Source organism: Pelophylax lessonae (assembly GCF_965119305.1).
Source record: "Pelophylax lessonae genome assembly, chromosome: 6".
NCBI classification, from domain to species: Eukaryota; Metazoa; Chordata; class Amphibia; order Anura; family Ranidae; genus Pelophylax; species Pelophylax lessonae.
The window spans coordinates 27,766,945-27,785,963 of NC_138773.1; the positions used below are offsets into that span (position 1 = coordinate 27,766,945).

The 19,019-nt window shown below is 41.8% G+C and overlaps 1 protein-coding gene across 1 annotated transcript in view; it reads right to left on the bottom strand.

Annotated features, from left to right (window-relative positions):
* LOC309557645 (uncharacterized protein) overlaps positions 1 to 17,868 on the bottom strand; it is a gene marked incomplete at both ends in the record, with an annotated part of 68,982 nt that extends 51,114 nt beyond the window's left edge. Inside the window, one exon of the mRNA XM_082260436.1 lies at positions 17,847 to 17,868. Coding sequence (XP_082116562.1) covers positions 17,847 to 17,868 — 22 coding nt within the window. The remainder of the gene's footprint in view (positions 1 to 17,846) is intronic.
* Between the last annotated feature and the right edge of the window lie 1,151 nt (positions 17,869 to 19,019).

The following is a 19,019-nucleotide window of genomic DNA, read 5'->3' on the forward strand; positions in this document are numbered from 1 at the left end:
AGTACAGCTACAGGAAGTAGACAAGTAGCAATCTTGGAAGGGGGCAGCCACCCTAACAACAATGCCAGCATTTTGCAAGGGAAACAAAACATACACAGACCGCCAGACTAACCAGATAGTGTGTGGGGCCACAACTCACCAGGGAGGAGAGACTGGATCAGTCCCAACGAACAACAAGTTAGAACTGTTTTACCTGCATCTAGAGACCAGTATTCTGCACCCCAGTACCTGGACCTGGGGGAGGCCTCCCTGGTATAGGCGGTTTACACCCGAACAGAGGGAGCTTTGTCGCAGGAGAGGCTGAACCTGTGCAGCTGGCCACATGAATCCGGCAAGGTGAGGGCAAAAATAAAAATCTTCTTTCCCTAGTTATAACCAGTTGAGCATTTGAGGAACAAAAAGATAATGCCGCCTTAGGGGAGGCGACTCATTTATATAGTATACCCAGTCCTGATTTGGTGAGGGGCAGAGCCTATACCCATACATGTATGATGTCTTGCTTGTGTCAGGAAAGAACTTTTCACGATTTTGTGAAGAATGAAAACAGAACCTCGTCGGACTTCAAAACTGACAATAACAGATATCCTTAGTGTGAATTCCAGAGTACTTCTACACTTTGGTTGCTATTAGAGATATCCACATGTTGAAGAAAGACTTTATTTGAACAACATTGAGAAGCAAAAGAGCAACTTTCATAATCTTTGGATTGTAGCATGTTTTAAAAAGTCAACTCTATTTTTTGAAATTGGGCTACATTGCTGCTTGGATGTAAAAGTGACTCAACAAGAATGGAATAAGGTATACAATTTTATTAGTAAATGTTATAAAAACAGTTTTTAAAACAATTTTAAATCCATGATAAGATATGCATTAAAATCATCTTATGTCTCAATAAAAAAATTTTAGATTTCATTAAAATCATAATATGTTTCATTAAAATCTTTATACATTTCATTAAAATAATCTTATATTTCATTAAAATCCCCCTATACTGTATTTCATTAAAATCATTATATATTTCATTAAAATTATCTTATATTTCATTAAAATCATTGCATATTTCATTAAAATCATCCTATATTTCAATAAAATCATTACAAATTTCTTTAAAATCATTGTATATAATATTTTGTAAGGGATTAGCTCGGTGGCGGGTGTGGATGACCCCTTGGGGGGTGCGTTATCCCAGAGAGGTAGCCGACCAGTGCTTGCAAACAAACAGTGTGGTTTATTAAATGGTGTTTTCTTCACCAGGCTGTATGCAGCAAAACATCCAAAATAAAATAAAACAGAAAATAAATCCTTGCCTCTGTGGGCGGCTACCTTCTCACAACTGGAACCTGCCTAAGTGTCTGTCTCCAACCTACCGTCGGGCAGACTTCCTTGTCCTACAGCGGACACTCAATAGTCCTTTTATAATAGCTTCACAGGGCAACACAGTCCTTTGTTTCTTTCACATCAACAGTTCGTCTTCTCACCTTTGAGACGTATTCACCCTTGGTTACCGTCCCGGGCACACATCACTCCGGGGGGTCTTCTCCCAGGCCCACACATCCTGTCGGGAGGCACACGCTGACTGTCCTCCTGCTCCCAGCCCACATGGCTTCAGGACACAGCTTCTGGAGGCAGCAAAATAGATTTTCTCTGGACAAATTATAGAGTCCTTGATCTCCTCATTCTGAACAGCTGAATGGTTTTCAACTTCCTGCTGGCTCTCTCTGCAGCCAACACCCTATAGTATCAGTGAACTTTCAAAGCAGGTGGGAATGTATCTCCTTCCTGTGACTACATTCCCAGATTTAGCTGACTTCCTGTCACATACCCCCCCCTCTTGTTTCAACCCTAGGGTTGGGACACATATTTCCAGGCACGCATGTGTCAGGCACTGCTGACTCACTGATAAGCCTCCTATTATCCTCAAGCTTCCGGATGAAACTGTTTTGTCATCTTCATTGACGGATTTCTCATAAATGCCACACAGTTTGTCTCTCATCTCATATACACATTCTTCAACTGCATTTTTGGCATCATTTTGCTCCTTCTCGTTTCTGTCATCTTCATTGACAGCTTTCTCATAAATGTCAGACAGCTTGTCCCTCATAACCGTCTGTCCAATCCACCATGGAGGACCGTGATCCATAGGCAACTCAATTGGGCTAGTCTTAATGTCTTCAACATTCTTAAGACGCCTCTCTCTGCAATCCATAAATGTTTTCCACAAAACTTTGAGAACCTTTGCTTCACTAAGCTTTGTTCCAAGTAGGGACTCTTGACATCCCTCTGTGACTTGAGTTGCCTCTCCATACATCTGTACACAATCATTGACTTTTTGTTGTAAAAGGGAATGATCTTCCTTCTTGAGCTTTGCTTGCTCTAAGATGCTGTGCAGAGGATTTTCCAATTGAGACAACAGGCTGTCACACATTTCTTCAAAGTGACCCCTGTTCCTTTTCCCAGAGATATCAATATCATTCACCAAACATTTCATATTCATAGGCAGATCTGAAGCATTTGCACTCATCAACTTCTTAAACTTTTCGCCCTCTTGAGCGAGTCGCAGTAAAGGCCTACTATTTGATTTGATATTCAGTTTATATTTCTTGCCAAACTCTTCACAGAAGAAGCCAACCAGAACATCATCAACTTTCCTTCCACCAACATAGGGGTCAAAGGCAACAACACAGTTGAACCCAGCGATCTGGGTGGTATCCATTATAGACCTCCTCTCTGCATCAGTGAAGAAGCATGGAACTGCAACACATTCTTTTACAGGTTTCTTCAATGCACTTTCTGCTGAACTATTTGACCGCTCAAGGTCACCTAGTTCTTTTTCTCTATCTGAATTCCACATGGAATGCATCTCAAGATCACGATCAAACTTCTGCCACCCGTCTTTCACCAGTTCCATTTTGGAAACACTCCCTGAAAGGCACTTATTCATTTGCTTCACGTTTTCACCAACAGCCTTAGTTTTCTCCACTAGGTTTTCAGCCTGAACTGAGAAATCACCACATTTCTTACTCAGCTCCTTTGTTTGCTGAAGTTCTAATGATCCATTTTCCAATGCTTGAAGTTTTTGAAGGAACGGTTTATTCCAAAGGGGTGATTCAAGCCACATGTCGTCACATTTCTGAGGCTCACTCAGGACAGACCCCAAAACACTGATCCTTTTAAAAACTGCATCAGGCACACTATCCCCTCTTTGGGACAGATCCTCTGTTGCCTGGAATTCCTCTTCCAGTTCCTGCAACGGAATCTTCATCTCTTCTAGTTGCTGTTCTAAGGCTCGCTTAGACTTTTCTAGCTCCTGAACGCTTTTCACAACATCATCCTTGGAGCTGACCAATTCTTCCATTTCTGTACGCAGCTGTTTAACACTTTCTAGTTCAGCCTTACACTCTAGAGCTTCCTCCAAAGAGCGAGCCAAGAACAGGGCTTTGCTCTCGTTATCACGCACCTCCGTTTCTGCACGTGCGCGTTCTTCTGCATATTTTGCAGACACAGTCTTCTCTTCACCAAGCATCTGATCAAACTTCTTTTTCACATCTTCAACACACTGTAATGAACCAACGCTTTCTTCCATGCGTTTTTTCATATCCGCTATCTGAGCTTGCAATGTTGCGACTTGCTCTGATAGGTTTTTCTTTGCTTCCGCCTCCTCTTTTAATTGTTCCAGGAAGCCATTTTTCTCATCTTCCATTTGTTTGAGCTTTGTGCTAAAACTCAGCCTTTGACACCTCTCTTCCTGTAAGAGTTCCTGCGTGTCTTGCAGCTGCGATTCCAAGATAAAAAAATCTTCCGCAATTTCTCTAGATTTGCTGTCTGCTTGAGAAAGCTGATTTGTAACATTGTCCAACTCAACCTGCAGTCGGTTTGCCTTCTCTGACAGCTTAGCACACAATCGGTCACCTTCTGACACCTTGACTTGCGATTCCAGAAGCTGTGCCTCTACTTTTTCCCTCTTATGTTCACAATCTCCTTTTCCCTGCATAAGAGCCTTCACCTCATTGGCTAGCATCTGGGAATAAGAATGTAATTCTGCCACACAGGCTTCTTTCTCCTTTAACTGCTGCTGGACACGTTGGGCTTCCCCTTTCCAACTTTCACAGTCCGCACGCCATTCATCTACCACATTGCTCAAAGTAGTGAGCTCATACACAGTACTCAGTAATTTAGCCTCTCTTTCACTTTTCTCTTTGTCGCTGAGAGACAATGTCGCTTTCAGAGCAACATTCTGTTCCTGCGACTCCTGCAGGTCTATTTTTGTAGCTCCCAAAGACTGAAGACTTTTTTCCAGCTGATTACGCAACTCCAACATATCAGCCATACTTTGCTTCTGCAAAGTCTGAATTTCACTTTCCTTTTCCATGAGGATGGTATCTTTCTCCATTATAGTCTCTCTGCGTTTTTGCAACTCGACCAAAAGAAGAGCAGTGGATTCTTCCCACTGTGACACATGAGACTTGAGTAGTTCATTTGTTTCCTGCAAGTTTCTATGCTCCATTTTAAGCAATTCCAAGGCTTGTTCCTTTTCTTCCATTTTCCGTTGCAAGGCATCCAACTCAGCCCTGCACACATACTCGGTTTCCTCCAAACCGATGGCCTCCATTGGCTGCTGGCGTCTCTGTTTCCAGCCTGCCATGCTCTCTTGATGAGCCTTTTGTTGAGCTGCAAAGCTCCGCTGAAAATCCGCATTTGCCTGCTGTTGAGCTGCATTTGCTTGCTGTTGAGCTGCATTTGATATAATCAGATGTTTCAACATCTCCTCCATTTTGAGTTTACTTTTCATCTGAGCACACTGCGTCTCCATAGCGGTTTCATCAGTGTTGCTAGGGACAACAACCTTCCTCTTTAGTAGACTCTCTTTAGGCATGGATGGGGCTGGTTCAGACGGCAACATCCCCTCCATCCATAGAATCCGGTCTCTCATTTCATCTATCTTTGCATTTTTCAGGCGTTTGGATCGCCCCATCTTCAATAACTCCACAAACAAATTTTTCACAGTCCAGCAAAAAATTTTCAGACCACTGTCTCTTTAACACATGTAGTTGTTCTCTCTCTTGCAAGATCTCTTTTCCTGCGCACACAGTTTGTGCAGTCACTTGCACCAGACACAACAAAGTTCATCAAATAATTTTGAGACCGCTGTCTCTTTAAAACACTTTTTATTTTTTTCTGTCAGGATCTTCTCTCCTGCACACATAGATTGTGCAATCTCATGCACCAGATAAAGTTCATCAAACATTTGCACTTCCTTGCAGGGATCTTCGCTTCTTCTGCCCACTGCATACCTCCACCATATGTAAGGGATTAGCTCGGTGGCGGGTGTGGATGACCCCTTGGGGGGTGCGTTATCCCAGAGAGGTAGCCGACCAGTGCTTGCAAACAAACAGTGTGGTTTATTAAATGGTGTTTTCTTCACCAGGCTGTATGCAGCAAAACATCCAAAATAAAATAAAACAGAAAATAAATCCTTGCCTCTGTGGGCGGCTACCTTCTCACAACTGGAACCTGCCTAAGTGTCTGTCTCCAACCTACCGTCGGGCAGACTTCCTTGTCCTACAGCGGACACTCAATAGTCCTTTTATAATAGCTTCACAGGGCAACACAGTCCTTTGTTTCTTTCACATCAACAGTTCGTCTTCTCACCTTTGAGACGTATTCACCCTTGGTTACCGTCCCGGGCACACATCACTCCGGGGGGGTCTTCTCCCAGGCCCACACATCCTGTCGGGAGGCACACGCTGACTGTCCTCCTGCTCCCAGCCCACATGGCTTCAGGACACAGCTTCTGGAGGCAGCAAAATAGATTTTCTCTGGACAAATTATAGAGTCCTTGATCTCCTCATTCTGAACAGCTGAATGGTTTTCAACTTCCTGCTGGCTCTCTCTGCAGCCAACACCCTATAGTATCAGTGAACTTTCAAAGCAGGTGGGAATGTATCTCCTTCCTGTGACTACATTCCCAGATTTAGCTGACTTCCTGTCACAATTTGTACAGTATATTCATTGTATACTTAATTCAAATCATTCTATATTTCATTAAAATGATCTTATATTTCATTAAAACCATCTTATATTTTATTGAGATCATCTGATATTTCTTTAACCACCTCAATACTGGGCACTTTCACGCCCTTCCTTCCCAGACCAATTTTCAGCTTTCAGTGCTCTAGCACTTTGAATGACAATTACTCACTCATGCTACACTGTACCCAAATGAAATTTGTATAATTTTGTACACATAAATAGAGCGACCATTTTGAAAAAAACAAGTTTCTACTGTCTGTTTAAAAAGAAATCCAATAAAATCAAATTTTGTCATACATTTAGGCCAGAATGTATTCTGCTACATGTGTATGAAAAAAAACAGGTGCGCTAGCCCAAATGATGTGGTACAACATACAAAGTGATGTGTAAATAAATCACCAATAACAAAGAAAGGTATCTGAAAAGCAAATCCAAAATGGTGAAAAACAAAATGCAAATCCAAAATTCAAACTAGTGAATCACCAGTGAACAACGATATTGAACGTCCATGACATTAAATCAAACAGTCCAAAAAGTGAAGATGCAAATGCTGTGCTGTGAACACAAAAACTCTGGAAGGTGCAAAACTTGTGTTAAGAAGGTTCAGGGTCCCGCCACCAGCTTATCCTCTTACCAAAGACTGGAAATTAAGGGCATATATGAATAATACTGCTCCGGGGGTCATGCAGCTTGTGAAGGGATTCCCAGACACTCAGGTGACACTCTAGCACACTCGTGATCCCTGGACTCTTACCGGACAAGGCCAAAAAAGAGAGCCTGGAATGGTGATGTGAGGTGATCCTGCCAGGAATCGCTAGACTCTGGATGGATGCTGTGACTTCCTGTGTCTAGTATACCTCACTGTTCCTCCTGATCCTCATTCCCCTTAATGCAGACATGAGGAATGAGGATCAGGAGGAACAGATGTGGCAGATGATTACAGACAGGTGTGGCAGATGATCACCGGCAGATGTGGCAGATGATGTGCACCAGATGATCACAGACAGATGTGCAAGATCACGGACAGACGTGGCAGATTATCATGGACAGATGTGGCAGATTATCACAGATAGATGTGCCAGATGATCACGGACAGATGTGCCAGATGATCACAAACAGATGTGTCAGATTTTCACTTTAACAGATTATTTTATTGGGACAGATGTGTGACAGGTGTTTTCACTGTGTTGGGGCACTGTGTTGGGGACACTATCTGGGTGACAAGTGAGTAAAAATCAGTAAAACAGCTCAAAACTCACTGATCACCGGCTGGCAGTACAGATCCGCTTTCCTTCGCCTCACTGACAGGATGAGCCGATTGCCGTTACAACGGCTTTGTTGACATTACATGGCGGCTGTGATTGGACACAGCCATCATGTGATCAGAAATAAAATACAGTATGCTATGGTGAAGGAGAGAGGGGTCGGTGTTCTTTTCTAAGGTGACAACCCTGCTCTTCCATAGACAGTACAATTAGGGTCGTGACTGTATGGCAGCCGGAATCATGGCATTAACATTGTGAGAGCGAGTGGCGTCTCCCCGAATGGTCGTTAGCCAGCATGGAGGTGGTGGGACTCATAGGGATCACCCTATTATGTTATAAGCATTACAATGTTTGATACAAGATTTGTGGATTGGATATTGTTCTTAATAAAAGATTGAGTTTTGACAATATTACACTAGTGGAGCCTTTCTCTTTTATGTATACCCACAGATGTATACCTCTACTGCAAGAGGGGTGGGGAAGTGGTTTGGATACTAAGGAATTTTCCATCAGTCGACTTGTCTCGCCTGTTTGCCCAGCCATGAGAATGGGGGGAAATTTTATTTGGTGAGTTGCCATCTGATGAGAGGGGGGTGGAAATGACACAAAGCGGTGGTGGAAATTTTTGGTGATCTATCCTAATCGGATATCACTGGGATATATCTTTTCTGTTTGGATTCATTTTTCAAGAGGACTGTTATGGGACTTCTTCTTTTTTTTTTTTCGATTATATACATTTTTTTTACTATTAATTACCTACAGATCACTGATTTGATTTGATACTATTGAACTACTGTGGATTCACATATATGAGATTATTTTATATGTTTTGTATTTTACTTATTTTGATATTTATTATTTTAAGTAGCGACAGTTGTTTTATTATTGGTTCACAATTTTTTGACTGTTTCTAGAACGCGGTGGATTTCTGTTGTAATAACAATGAGGGAGTGTTGTCACCCTAGAACAGGAAGTGTGTTACTGGCAGAATAAATTATATGACCAAATTATTTTTCAACCTAGGTCCTTCTACTGAGGACATGGGTAATATGGGTTTGAATAGACACGATAGGCGTGTTATTTACAAAAATAAAACAAGAAAATAAATAACTGAAAATTAACGCAACCAACAAACAATTTTAGAAGCTGATTGGCTACCACAGGGCTGCTGTTAGAAATCATGGCGCCCCGTACAGCCTACCTGGAGGGCCCCCCCCCCCCCCCCGAATTTATCAAGATAATATTTTCACTAAAAATACACTAAAATCATTATTAGCAGACACAAACAGAGAACCCGTGTGAATTAGCCCATTTTTAATTGTTTTTTACATTTAAAGAAAAAAAAAATGTATAATTTTTTTTTAAATGTTAACAAGTTTCACGAGTACTTCATTTTACAATTTATTTTAAATGATTTATTACAATGTTTAATGATTATTTTTTTTTTACATTTTTTTTTTTTTACAGGACAGGGAAGCCTGCAGCACTCCGGGGGGCATCACAGTGAAAAGGGGGCATACAAGTGGGGGGGGGGGATACAAAGCAGGCAGAACAGGGAGAGAGATCGGTGTCGGAGAAGCAATTACAGGAACAATGCCCTGTGTCTGTGTCTCTCCCTGCAGCAGCTGAAAGCTGGCAGGAGGGGGAAAAATTGGCTCTGCTGCTGCACAGGGCTTCCTTCTGTAATTGCCCCTCTGCCCGGCCGCACCAATTCCTCATGCTGTTGGGGCCACCCTGTGTGCCCAGACCCCCTACAGGAGGACTGGTGGTCCCCCCCTATCAGCGGCCCTGGGCTGCACCAGATTTTGATTGCACCTGTATTAGTAAATCTCCCCCCACTGTGTGACTTACAATTTCTTGGTGACAACAGTCTTCCAGTGTTCCATTTATGGAGTGCAAAGAACAAGGTCCTTAGGCACCCAAGGTGAAGATGACAATGTGCACATCCCTTCCTGAGCTGAGATGGATCATTCAGTGGTCAGGTCATCACAGAAATAACAGCCGCTCCTTCTTTTTGTTCATGGGGTCTAAAGGGACATCTGCACTCTTTGAACCTTTGTGATTTAGTAATGAATATTGGGAAACAGAGACAGGTGTCTACTATATAATAACCAAGATTTTTTTTTTTTTTTTTTTTTATATATATAAATGTGGGAACTAAGGCAGCTTCTCAAAAATGCTAATTTCATCCTGTTTTTATTCTAATTTTGCCACTAAAATCTTGTGTCTGATACCATGTACAGTGGCGTTTTTAATAAATGAAATAAAGGCATTTTCTAATTTTCTGCAAGTTTTAAAACATTCCAAAAAAAAAAAAGAAAAGAACAAAGAAAATGGACAGTAACAAAAAAATAAGTAAATAACAAATTAAATAAAGACAGTAAATCAAAATATCAGAAGGAACGAGGGAGGATAGGGGGAAAATAGGTGGTATCTGCTTACTTAACTCCTCTTATCTTTTATATTTTTATTGTATAGAAATGTTGAGATTGAATTGTGTTCGTAGAATTAATTTGAGTGTATTTTTACTAAAAATATGGATTGGAGAAACAGTTGTGCTAATATTGTGTGATATAAAAAAAAAAAACTGCACCTGATTTTTTTTTTTTGTGTTCTCTGCTTTCAGCAAATATAAAATATTTTGAGATTTTTTGTGTGTTTTCATGGCCAAAATTTGAATTTCAGCATGTGTGCGCAAAAAAAAAAAAAAAAAAAACTAGCAGTGCAACAGTTAGGAGTTAATAACCTTCTTTAAATACGGCAGCAGGTGTCAGTATTAAAAAATGCCATTTACTTACAACCACCAATCAAATGCAGCCCTGACTGGTAAATAACAGATGAAATTTGAACTTTTGAATCTTATTGGTGTCAGTGTGAAATAACAAGAAATGCAAAATTAAATGAATGAGGAAAAACCAGTTTGTTTCTCCTTCGTTCGGAAAGCATGCATCACAAAACAATGTTTATCTTTTTTCCCTACATAGGAGTCTGTTCTCTTGCCTTACATACCCCACATCTAATATTTGCCTAATTATAACATCAGTTTGATCAAATGTACATAAAAATATAGAAAGTGACTTTATTATTTAAAGTGTATTTAGATCCTAACAATGAGCTTCTCTTAGTTGCTTCTATTTTGTTTTGTTAAATATACTGTTACATGTCTTGTTATATCTGTTTTATTAGTGCACAGAACACTTGTTGATCCTGCCAGAATCCAAGTGAGCTGATAACCTCCTGTGCTCTCTGCCTGTATTACACTCTTATCAGTTCTACATTTTCTGCGTTTCTCTGTGAAATCTGCCCCCTACAGTATGCTATGGAGGAGGAGAGAGGGTCGGTGTTCTTTTCTAAGGTGACAACCCTGCTCTTCCATAGACAGTACAATTAGGGGCGTGACTGTATGGCAGCCGGAATCATGGCATTACCATTGTGAGAGCGAGTGGCGGCCCCCCCGGATGGTCGTTAGCCAGCATGGAGGTGGTGGGACTAATAGGGATCACCCTATTATGTTATGAGCATTACAACGTTTGATACAAGATTTGTGGATTGGATATTGTTTTTAATAAAAGATTGAGTCTTGACAATATTACACTAGTGGAGCCTTTCTCTTTTATATATACCCACAGATGTATATCTCTACTGCAAGATAGGTGGGGAAGTGGTTTGGATACTAAGGAATTTTCCATCTGTCGATTTGTCTAGCAGCCTGTTTGCCCAGCCATGAGAATGGGGGGAAATTTTATTTGGTGAGTTGCCATCTGATGAGAGAGGGTTGGAAATTACACAAAGCAGTGGTGGAAATTTTTGGTGATCTATCCTAATCGGATATCACTGGGATATATCTTTTCTGTTTGGATTCATTTTTCAAGAGGACCGTTATGGGGCTTCTTCTTTTTTTTTTCACTATATACATTTTTTTTACTATTATTCACCTACAGATCACTGATTTGATTTGATACTATTGAACTACTGTGGATTCACATATATGAGATTATTTTATACGTTTTGTATTTCACTTATTTTGATATTTAATATTTTAAGTAGCGACATTTGTTTTATTATTGGTTCACCATTTTTTGTTGTTTCTAGAACGCGGTGGATTTCTGTTGTAATAACAATGAGGGAGTGTTGTCACCCAAGAACAGGAAGTGTGTTACTGGCAGAATAAATTATATGACCAAAGGATTTTTCAACCTAGGTCCTTCTACTGAGGACATTGGTAATATGGGTTTGAATAGACACAATAGCCGTGTTATTTACAAAATAAAACAACAAAATAAATAACTGAAAATTAACGTAACCAACAAACAATTTTGACAATGCAAACAGGAGAGGGTCTCGGGTGCCCCCAAAGGCACAGTGTCACAGGACCGAGCCACATTCGGCTTGAGTGGTTCCGTCAGTACATCGCTTCCTCAAGTCTGAACATAGATATCAGATATTATAGCCGCAATATACAAGACTAGCCGACAATAGCTTGTATAAAACTGGAACACTTTATTGAACAAACTCACACAGAATATATATCCCACAGGAGGACAGTCCCCTCCTGATCATATTACCCTAACAATACAAACTGTAACCAGAAGCATAATTACTCTGAGCTAATTAGCTAGCCATCTGGACAATGTTGTGATTAATCAGATATCCCCAATTCAGGTCAGACTTGCTGGCATCGAGCTCCCAAGTACAATATACATAATTATTATTATTAAGTATAAAAACACATCCCCTAGCAGACAATAGATGAGTTAATTAGCACAAACAGCGATCTCCCCCCTCTAGAAACTACTAGCTGACAATGATATAAATATCATGCTAATTAACTCAGAACTTAAACCAGCCTGGGTGATCAGACTGCCGGCAACAAGGCTAAAACAAACTACATTCTACATTATGATATAAACACAGAACACCTTCAGACAATAGCAGGAGACCCCAGTAGCAGACTGTCTGGCTCCTACCTACAATAGTCTATGAGGCAAAGCTCATACAAAGTTTCATCATTCGGATACAGTGGAATTAATGTTTCATAGATTTATTGAGGGATATTGTTGATAAATATTACTGTCCCATGCAAAGTAATCCAAAAAAATTCTCAGTAGGTTGCATGAATCTCCCACCCAAAGTGATTCCCATCACATCACAGTCTATAAATAGAAACTGCCCTTGTCCTCAGCTGCACCCCAACCAACCAGGAGACATGTTCTTACTTTTTCCCCAGGGGATCTAGCTCCTTGGAGAACCATCAATAACTAACCAAGTGCAAGTACTTTACCCCAAGTGGACCCCCCGGGTTTGTAATGTAAAGGGTGATTCTAATTCATAACTAGAATTGCCCATATCCTCAGCGGTGCCCTGAGTGAAGATGTTACAAACTCACATGTTCTTATAATCCCAGGGGACATCGCTCCCAGAAGAATCACTAAAAACCAACCAAGTGGAAGCACTATACCCCAGTTTTGTAATGTAATGGGCAGCTCTGATTTAGAACTAGAATTGCACACATCATCAGCCACGCCCAACTGGATGGAAGATCAGTAACTAACCACTAACAATCAGTAACTAACCAAATGTACCATATTAACCACTTGCCGTTCCACCACAGTACATATACTGCGGCTGGGCAGCACATGCAGACACAATCACATACAGTATCTCACATAAGTGAGTACACCCCTCACATTTTTGTAAATATTTTATTCTATCTTTTCATGTGACAACACTGAAGAAATTTCCCTTTGCTACAATGTAAAGTAGTGAGCGTACAACTTGTATAACAGTGTAAATTTGCTGTCCCCTCAAAATAACTCAACAGACAGTCATTAATGTCTAAACCGCTGGCAAGAAAAGTGAGTACACCCCTAAGTGAAAATGTCCAAATTAGACCCAATTAGCCATTTTCCCTACCCTGTGTCATGTGACTCGTTAGTGTTACAAGGTCTCCGGTGTGAATGGGGAGCAGATGTGTTAAATTTAGTGTTACCGTTCTCACTCTCTCATACTGGTCATTGGAAGTTCAACATGGCACCTCATGGCAAAGAACTCTCTGATGATCTGAAAAAAAGAATTGTTGCTCTACATAAAGATGACCTAGGCTATAAGAAGATTGCCAAGACCCTGAAACTTAGCTGCAGCATGGTTGCCAAGACCATACAGCAGTTTAACAGGGCAGGTTCCACTCAGAACAGGCCTTGCCCTGGTCGATCAAGGAAGTTGAGTGCACGTGCTCAGTGTCATATTCAGAGGTTGTCTTTGGGAAATAGATGTATGAGTGCTGCCAGCATTGCTGCAGAGGTGGAAGGGGTGGGGGGTCAGCCTGTCAGTGCTCAGACTACACGCCACATACTGCATCAAATTGGTCCCAGAAGGAAGCCTCTTCTAAAGATGATGCACAAGAAAGCCTGCAAACAGTTTGCTGAAGAGAAGCAGACTAAGGACATGGATTACGGGAACCATGTCCTGTTGTTCGATGAGACCCAGATAAACTTATTTGGTTCAGATGGTAATAAGCGTGTGTGGCGGCAACCAGGTGAGGAGTACAAAGACAAGTGTGTCTTGCCTACTTTCAAGCATGGTGGTGGGAGTGTCATGGTCTGGGGCTGCATGAGTGTTGCCGGCACTGGGGAGCTACAGTTCATTGAGGGAACCATGAATGCCAACATGTACTGTGACATACTGAAGCAGAGCATGATCTCCTCTCTTCAGAGACTGGGCCGCAGGGCAGTATTCCAACATGATAACAACCCCAAACACACCTCCAAGACGACCACTGCCTTGCTAAAGAAGCTGAGGGTAAAGGTGATAGACTGGCCAAGCATGTCTCCAGACCTAAACCCTATAGAGCATCTGTTTGGAATTCTCAAACGGAAGGAGGAGAAGCGCAAGGTCTCTAACATCCACCAGCTCTGTGATGTCGTCATGGAGGAGGGGAAGAGGACTCCAGTGACAACCTGTGAAGCTCTGAACTCCATGCCCAAGAAGGTTAAGGCAGTGCTAGAAAATAATGGTGGCCACACAAAATATTAACACTTTGGGTCCAATTTGGACATTGTCACTTAGGGGTGTACTCACTTTTGTTGCCAGTGGTTTAGACATTAATGGCTGTGTGTTGAGTTATTTTGAGGGGACAGCAAATTTACACTGTTATACAAGCTGTACACTCACTACTTTACATTGTAGCAAAGTGTAATTTCTTCAGTATTGTCACATGAAAAGGTATAATAAAATATTTACGAAAACGTAAGGGGTGTACTCACTTTTGTGAGATATTGTATATTTATGGTGTAACATGTTAGATCTTTTCGCATTTTCCCATTCCCCTCCCTGTGACAGGTTATTCTCCCCTGCAGCTGCTCTCACATTCAAAATAAGCACTGCTGTGTGGATCTCCACCTCCACCCCCACAGCCATGTCATTCATTCACAGGGATCGGCAAATTAATAAACTACAAGTCCCGTCTACGACTGCAGCAGATGGACTTCTCATGGTACTATGATGGTAGTTCTCATGGGACTATGAGTGCTTTGATCATCACACTTGTAGTCTACTTTCCTGCAGCTTTCTAACAGAAAGCCCTATGAAGATATGGACAGAAACCTGGAGGATGTGTCTGCAGGAGCCTGACATTGCAACCGTCATCCACCTATTGCAGGTGCAATACTTTGCAGGCACCTGTGGGCACAAATAATACATGCATATTATTTTTCCCTATAGATAAACCTATTCTTTAGCGTATTTTAAGCATGTTACATCATTCCTATTTGTAGACATCCAAAAGTTCTGAGGCTGGTGCTAGGTGTCACCATCTTGAATCCGCAGTATCTCCCCAATGAGGACACCTGGCAGGGGCTTCAGCCCTTCTACACTCAGTCCAAATCGACAACAAAAATTTTGGCTTTACAAACACTTAATACATTTCAAATTCTAGATATGAAAATAAATTGTGTACTCACCTTCCTCGGAGAGCAGGAAATGTCTTCTGATACCACTAGTTTAACTTACCCCAGAGTTATATAAACTGTGTTCTTAAATATTCTGTTGATAGTTTCGATTTCCTACTCACCCCTCAGGAAATCAACGGTCTGCTGTAATGCAGTCAAACGAGTACAGATGGATACAAATTATGAAGATGTTGTCACATGTATTCAGTCAAATGAGTTTGAAGCTTCCATGTATTACAATATGTGGCACTGTTAATATTAAAGTAGAAGTAAAACCTAGGGAAATGACACTTAGTTTGTTAATGCACTGTGATTCAAATACAATTGTTTTAAGAAAAAGACGCACTTGTTTCCACCTTTTTTCCACAAACATTGTTACAGTTGGTAACAAAAGTGGGCCATGTCTATTATTGTATGGGGGAATATCCGCTGATTATAGGATGACCAGACGTCCTTGATTTCTGGGGAAAGCCCCCCATTTCAGGAAGCTGCCCCTATAAAAAGTTCCCATAGATGTGTCTCTATTGTTAAAGGTTTATCCCCAGCCTGAGTGCCATAAGGCTATAGATCTGGCAGTGACAGCTGGATCTAGCACCCAGTGTTCCAGCGTCATTGGTAGCTAGGATGCATTAGAACAAACTGCAAGGCATCATGCATTTCCATGGTGCTGGGGCCAGACTGCCTTCACCATAGAAATGCATGACACTGTACAGCTCAGCCACAAAGTGTCATTCATTTCTATGGTGTTGGCTACACATGCAAACAATGTGAGCTGTCTCCAGAGCTGGGAAGAGGGGGACTCAATGTATTCATGTGTTGGGGGGGTCACTGCAAAGCTCATAGAGTATATAGAACATCTTTGGTATGAATTAGAGCAGAGCCTGAGAGCCAGGCCTTCTCCTCCACACATCAGTGCCTGACCTAACAAATGCACTTCTATGGATTCCCATAGACACACTCCTAAACCTTGTGGACAGCCTTCCCAGAAGAGTTGAAGCTGTTATAGCTGCAAAGGGTGGGCCAACTCAATATTGAACCCTACGGACTAAGACTCGGAAAGCATTAAAGTTCATGTGCGTGTAAAGGCAGGCGTCCCAATACTTTTGACAATATAGGGTATGTTATGTGAGTTTAGGCATAGCATAAAGATAGGGTCTCTTTAACCACTTGCCGACCGCTCACATGAAGCATACTGCGGCAAAGTGGTTCGTTATCGTCCAGCGACGTAGGTCTACGTCACTGGACTCCTCCCCTTGTGGGCGGCACGTGCGCGCCGCCGGAGGCTCGCTCCCACTGTATTCAGACACAGCGGGAGTCGGGCCAGGGGAGGAGCGGCGGTGATCGCCGCCGCTCTTCCCCAATCATCGGGGATCGAGTGAGGAGATCCGCCCGCTTCTGTAAACAAAGCGGGCGGATCTCCTCTGTGACAGGCAGGGACAGATCACAGGATTCAGCATAGCTGAAGCTGCGATTTGTGCCTGTGTCACACATTCCCCTTCCCCCACACACATCAGTAAGCACCAGGCATACATTAACCCCTTGATCACCAATAAAAGTTAACCCCTTCCCTGCCAGTGTCATTTTTACAGTAACAGTGAGTATTTTTAGCACTGATTACTGTAGTAATGTAACTGGTACCCCCAAAAGTGTCAAAAACGTCAGTTAGGGGTCCGATCTGTCCGCCGCAATGTCGCAGTCCCGCAAAAAAAATTGCGGATCGCCGCCATTATTCGTTAAAAAAAAAAAACAATAAAAATGACATAAATTTCCCGTAGTTAGTAGCTGCGATAACTTTTGCGCAAACCAATCAAAATACGCTTATTGCGATTTTTTTACCAAACATATGTAGCAGAAAACAAATTGGCCTAAAATGTTAAAAAATTTAGATTTTTACATTTTTTTGGGGGGAATTTCATATAAAAAAAATGTGAAAAATATTGTTATTTTTTCAAAATTGACGCTCTTTTTTTGTTTATAGCGCAAAAAGTAAAAACCGCACAGGTGATCAAATACCACCAAAAGAAAGCTCTATTTGTGGGGAAAAAAATGACATAAATTTAATTTGGGTACAGTGTCGCACGACCGTGCAATTGTCCATTAAAGTAACGCAGTGCCGAGTAGCAAAATATGGCCTGGTCAGGAAGGGGGTAAAATCTTCCATTCTTAAAGCGGTTAAAAATACGCTCATTGAGAATTTTTTTGTGAAAGACATGTAGCTAAATATATTTTGGCCTAAATATATGATAAAAATTGAATATATTGGATATTTAAGTAGAAAAATATTGTTATTTTTTCAAAATTGTCGCTTTTTTTTTATTAATATCGCAAAAAATGAAAAGCGCAAAGGTGATCAAATACCACCAAAAGAAAGCTCTGTTTGTGGGAAAAAAAGGACGTAAATTTTGTTTGGGTACGGTGTTGCACGACCGCGCAATTGTCAGTTAAAGTCGCACAGTGCAGAAACACAAAAAGTGACCTGGACGTAAAGCAGGAAAATCCTCCGGTGGTAAAGTGTTTAAAGGGGAATTCAAATTTGGGGCCCCCAGGTGCTTTTGCCATAATGTATAAGAATGTATAGCATACTTGCACATTACAGTAGACTTACCTTGTGAAGTGCCGTCCTCCATTACCGGCGCCTCCTCGTTCTTTAGATATTCATGAAGGTCCTGAGTCTTTGGCTCAAATAAATATCCAGCTGCTGCTCACCTGTTGTGGGTAACCGTTCGTGTAAGATGCAGTGCAGCGGAAAGCTCCTCTCAGCTTCCAACTCTTCCATACAATTAGATGTAGTCGTCATCCGCTTTAAAGACACATGCAATACTTTATTTCACAAAAAGGAATACACATGTTGTCCTCTACACTCACACAATTCAGCCCTCAGCAGGCCTTAAAGCGGAGTTCCACCCTAGTTTTACATTTTTTTACAAAAATACCCCCGGGACAGTCAGGGCTAGCACATTCCACAATGGCTAGCCTCTGATCTGTCCCGGGTTGCACTTACCTTTCAGGAGAAATACTTACCTTGAAATTGTCTTCTCCAGCGCTGCCATCTCAGGTGTGGGCAGCTTGAAGCCAGCGCGATCCTCTTCCGCGTCCTCTTCGGTCCTCTTCCTCCTTCTTCGGTCCCACGATGCACTGCACCGGCCCCGACGTCACTTCCGGGTCACGCGCGTCATCCCTCCACAGCTTCTGGGCATGCCCAGAAGCTGTTTAGAAGGGAATGACGCGCGCGCCCCGGAACTGACGTCGGGGCCGGTGCAGGCGCAATGATTCCTGGGAGCGATGACGTTCAGCTCCCAGGAATCATTGCAAAAGCCAGGAAGTGACGAATCGCCGTGGCCGCCGAGGGGAGGAAGAAGGAAGTAAGGTGAGTATATTTTCTCTAAAAGGTAAGTGAAAAAAAAAAAAAATTGCGATTATCCATTTGTTTTTCAGGTGACCGGGAGCGAGAAGATGGAGGTAAGTATAAATTTCGGGTGGAACTCCGCTTTAATTATCATCAGTGGAATGATTAAGGCCCACTGAAGGTTGAAAAGTATGAGCGTGGAGGACTACATGTTGTATCCTTTTTGAGAAATAAAGTATTACATGTGTCTCGGAAGCGGGTGCCGACTACATCTATGTGCCTGAGTCTTTGGCTGCCTTGATTGGCTTTGGAGACATTTTATGTTCATTTCACACTGGTGATATGGCGGAGATTTACCATTATATTCAGGCATTATGGCATAGGCTACCAAAAGCTAAAGAAGGATCACTCACAAACTGCGATGCATACATA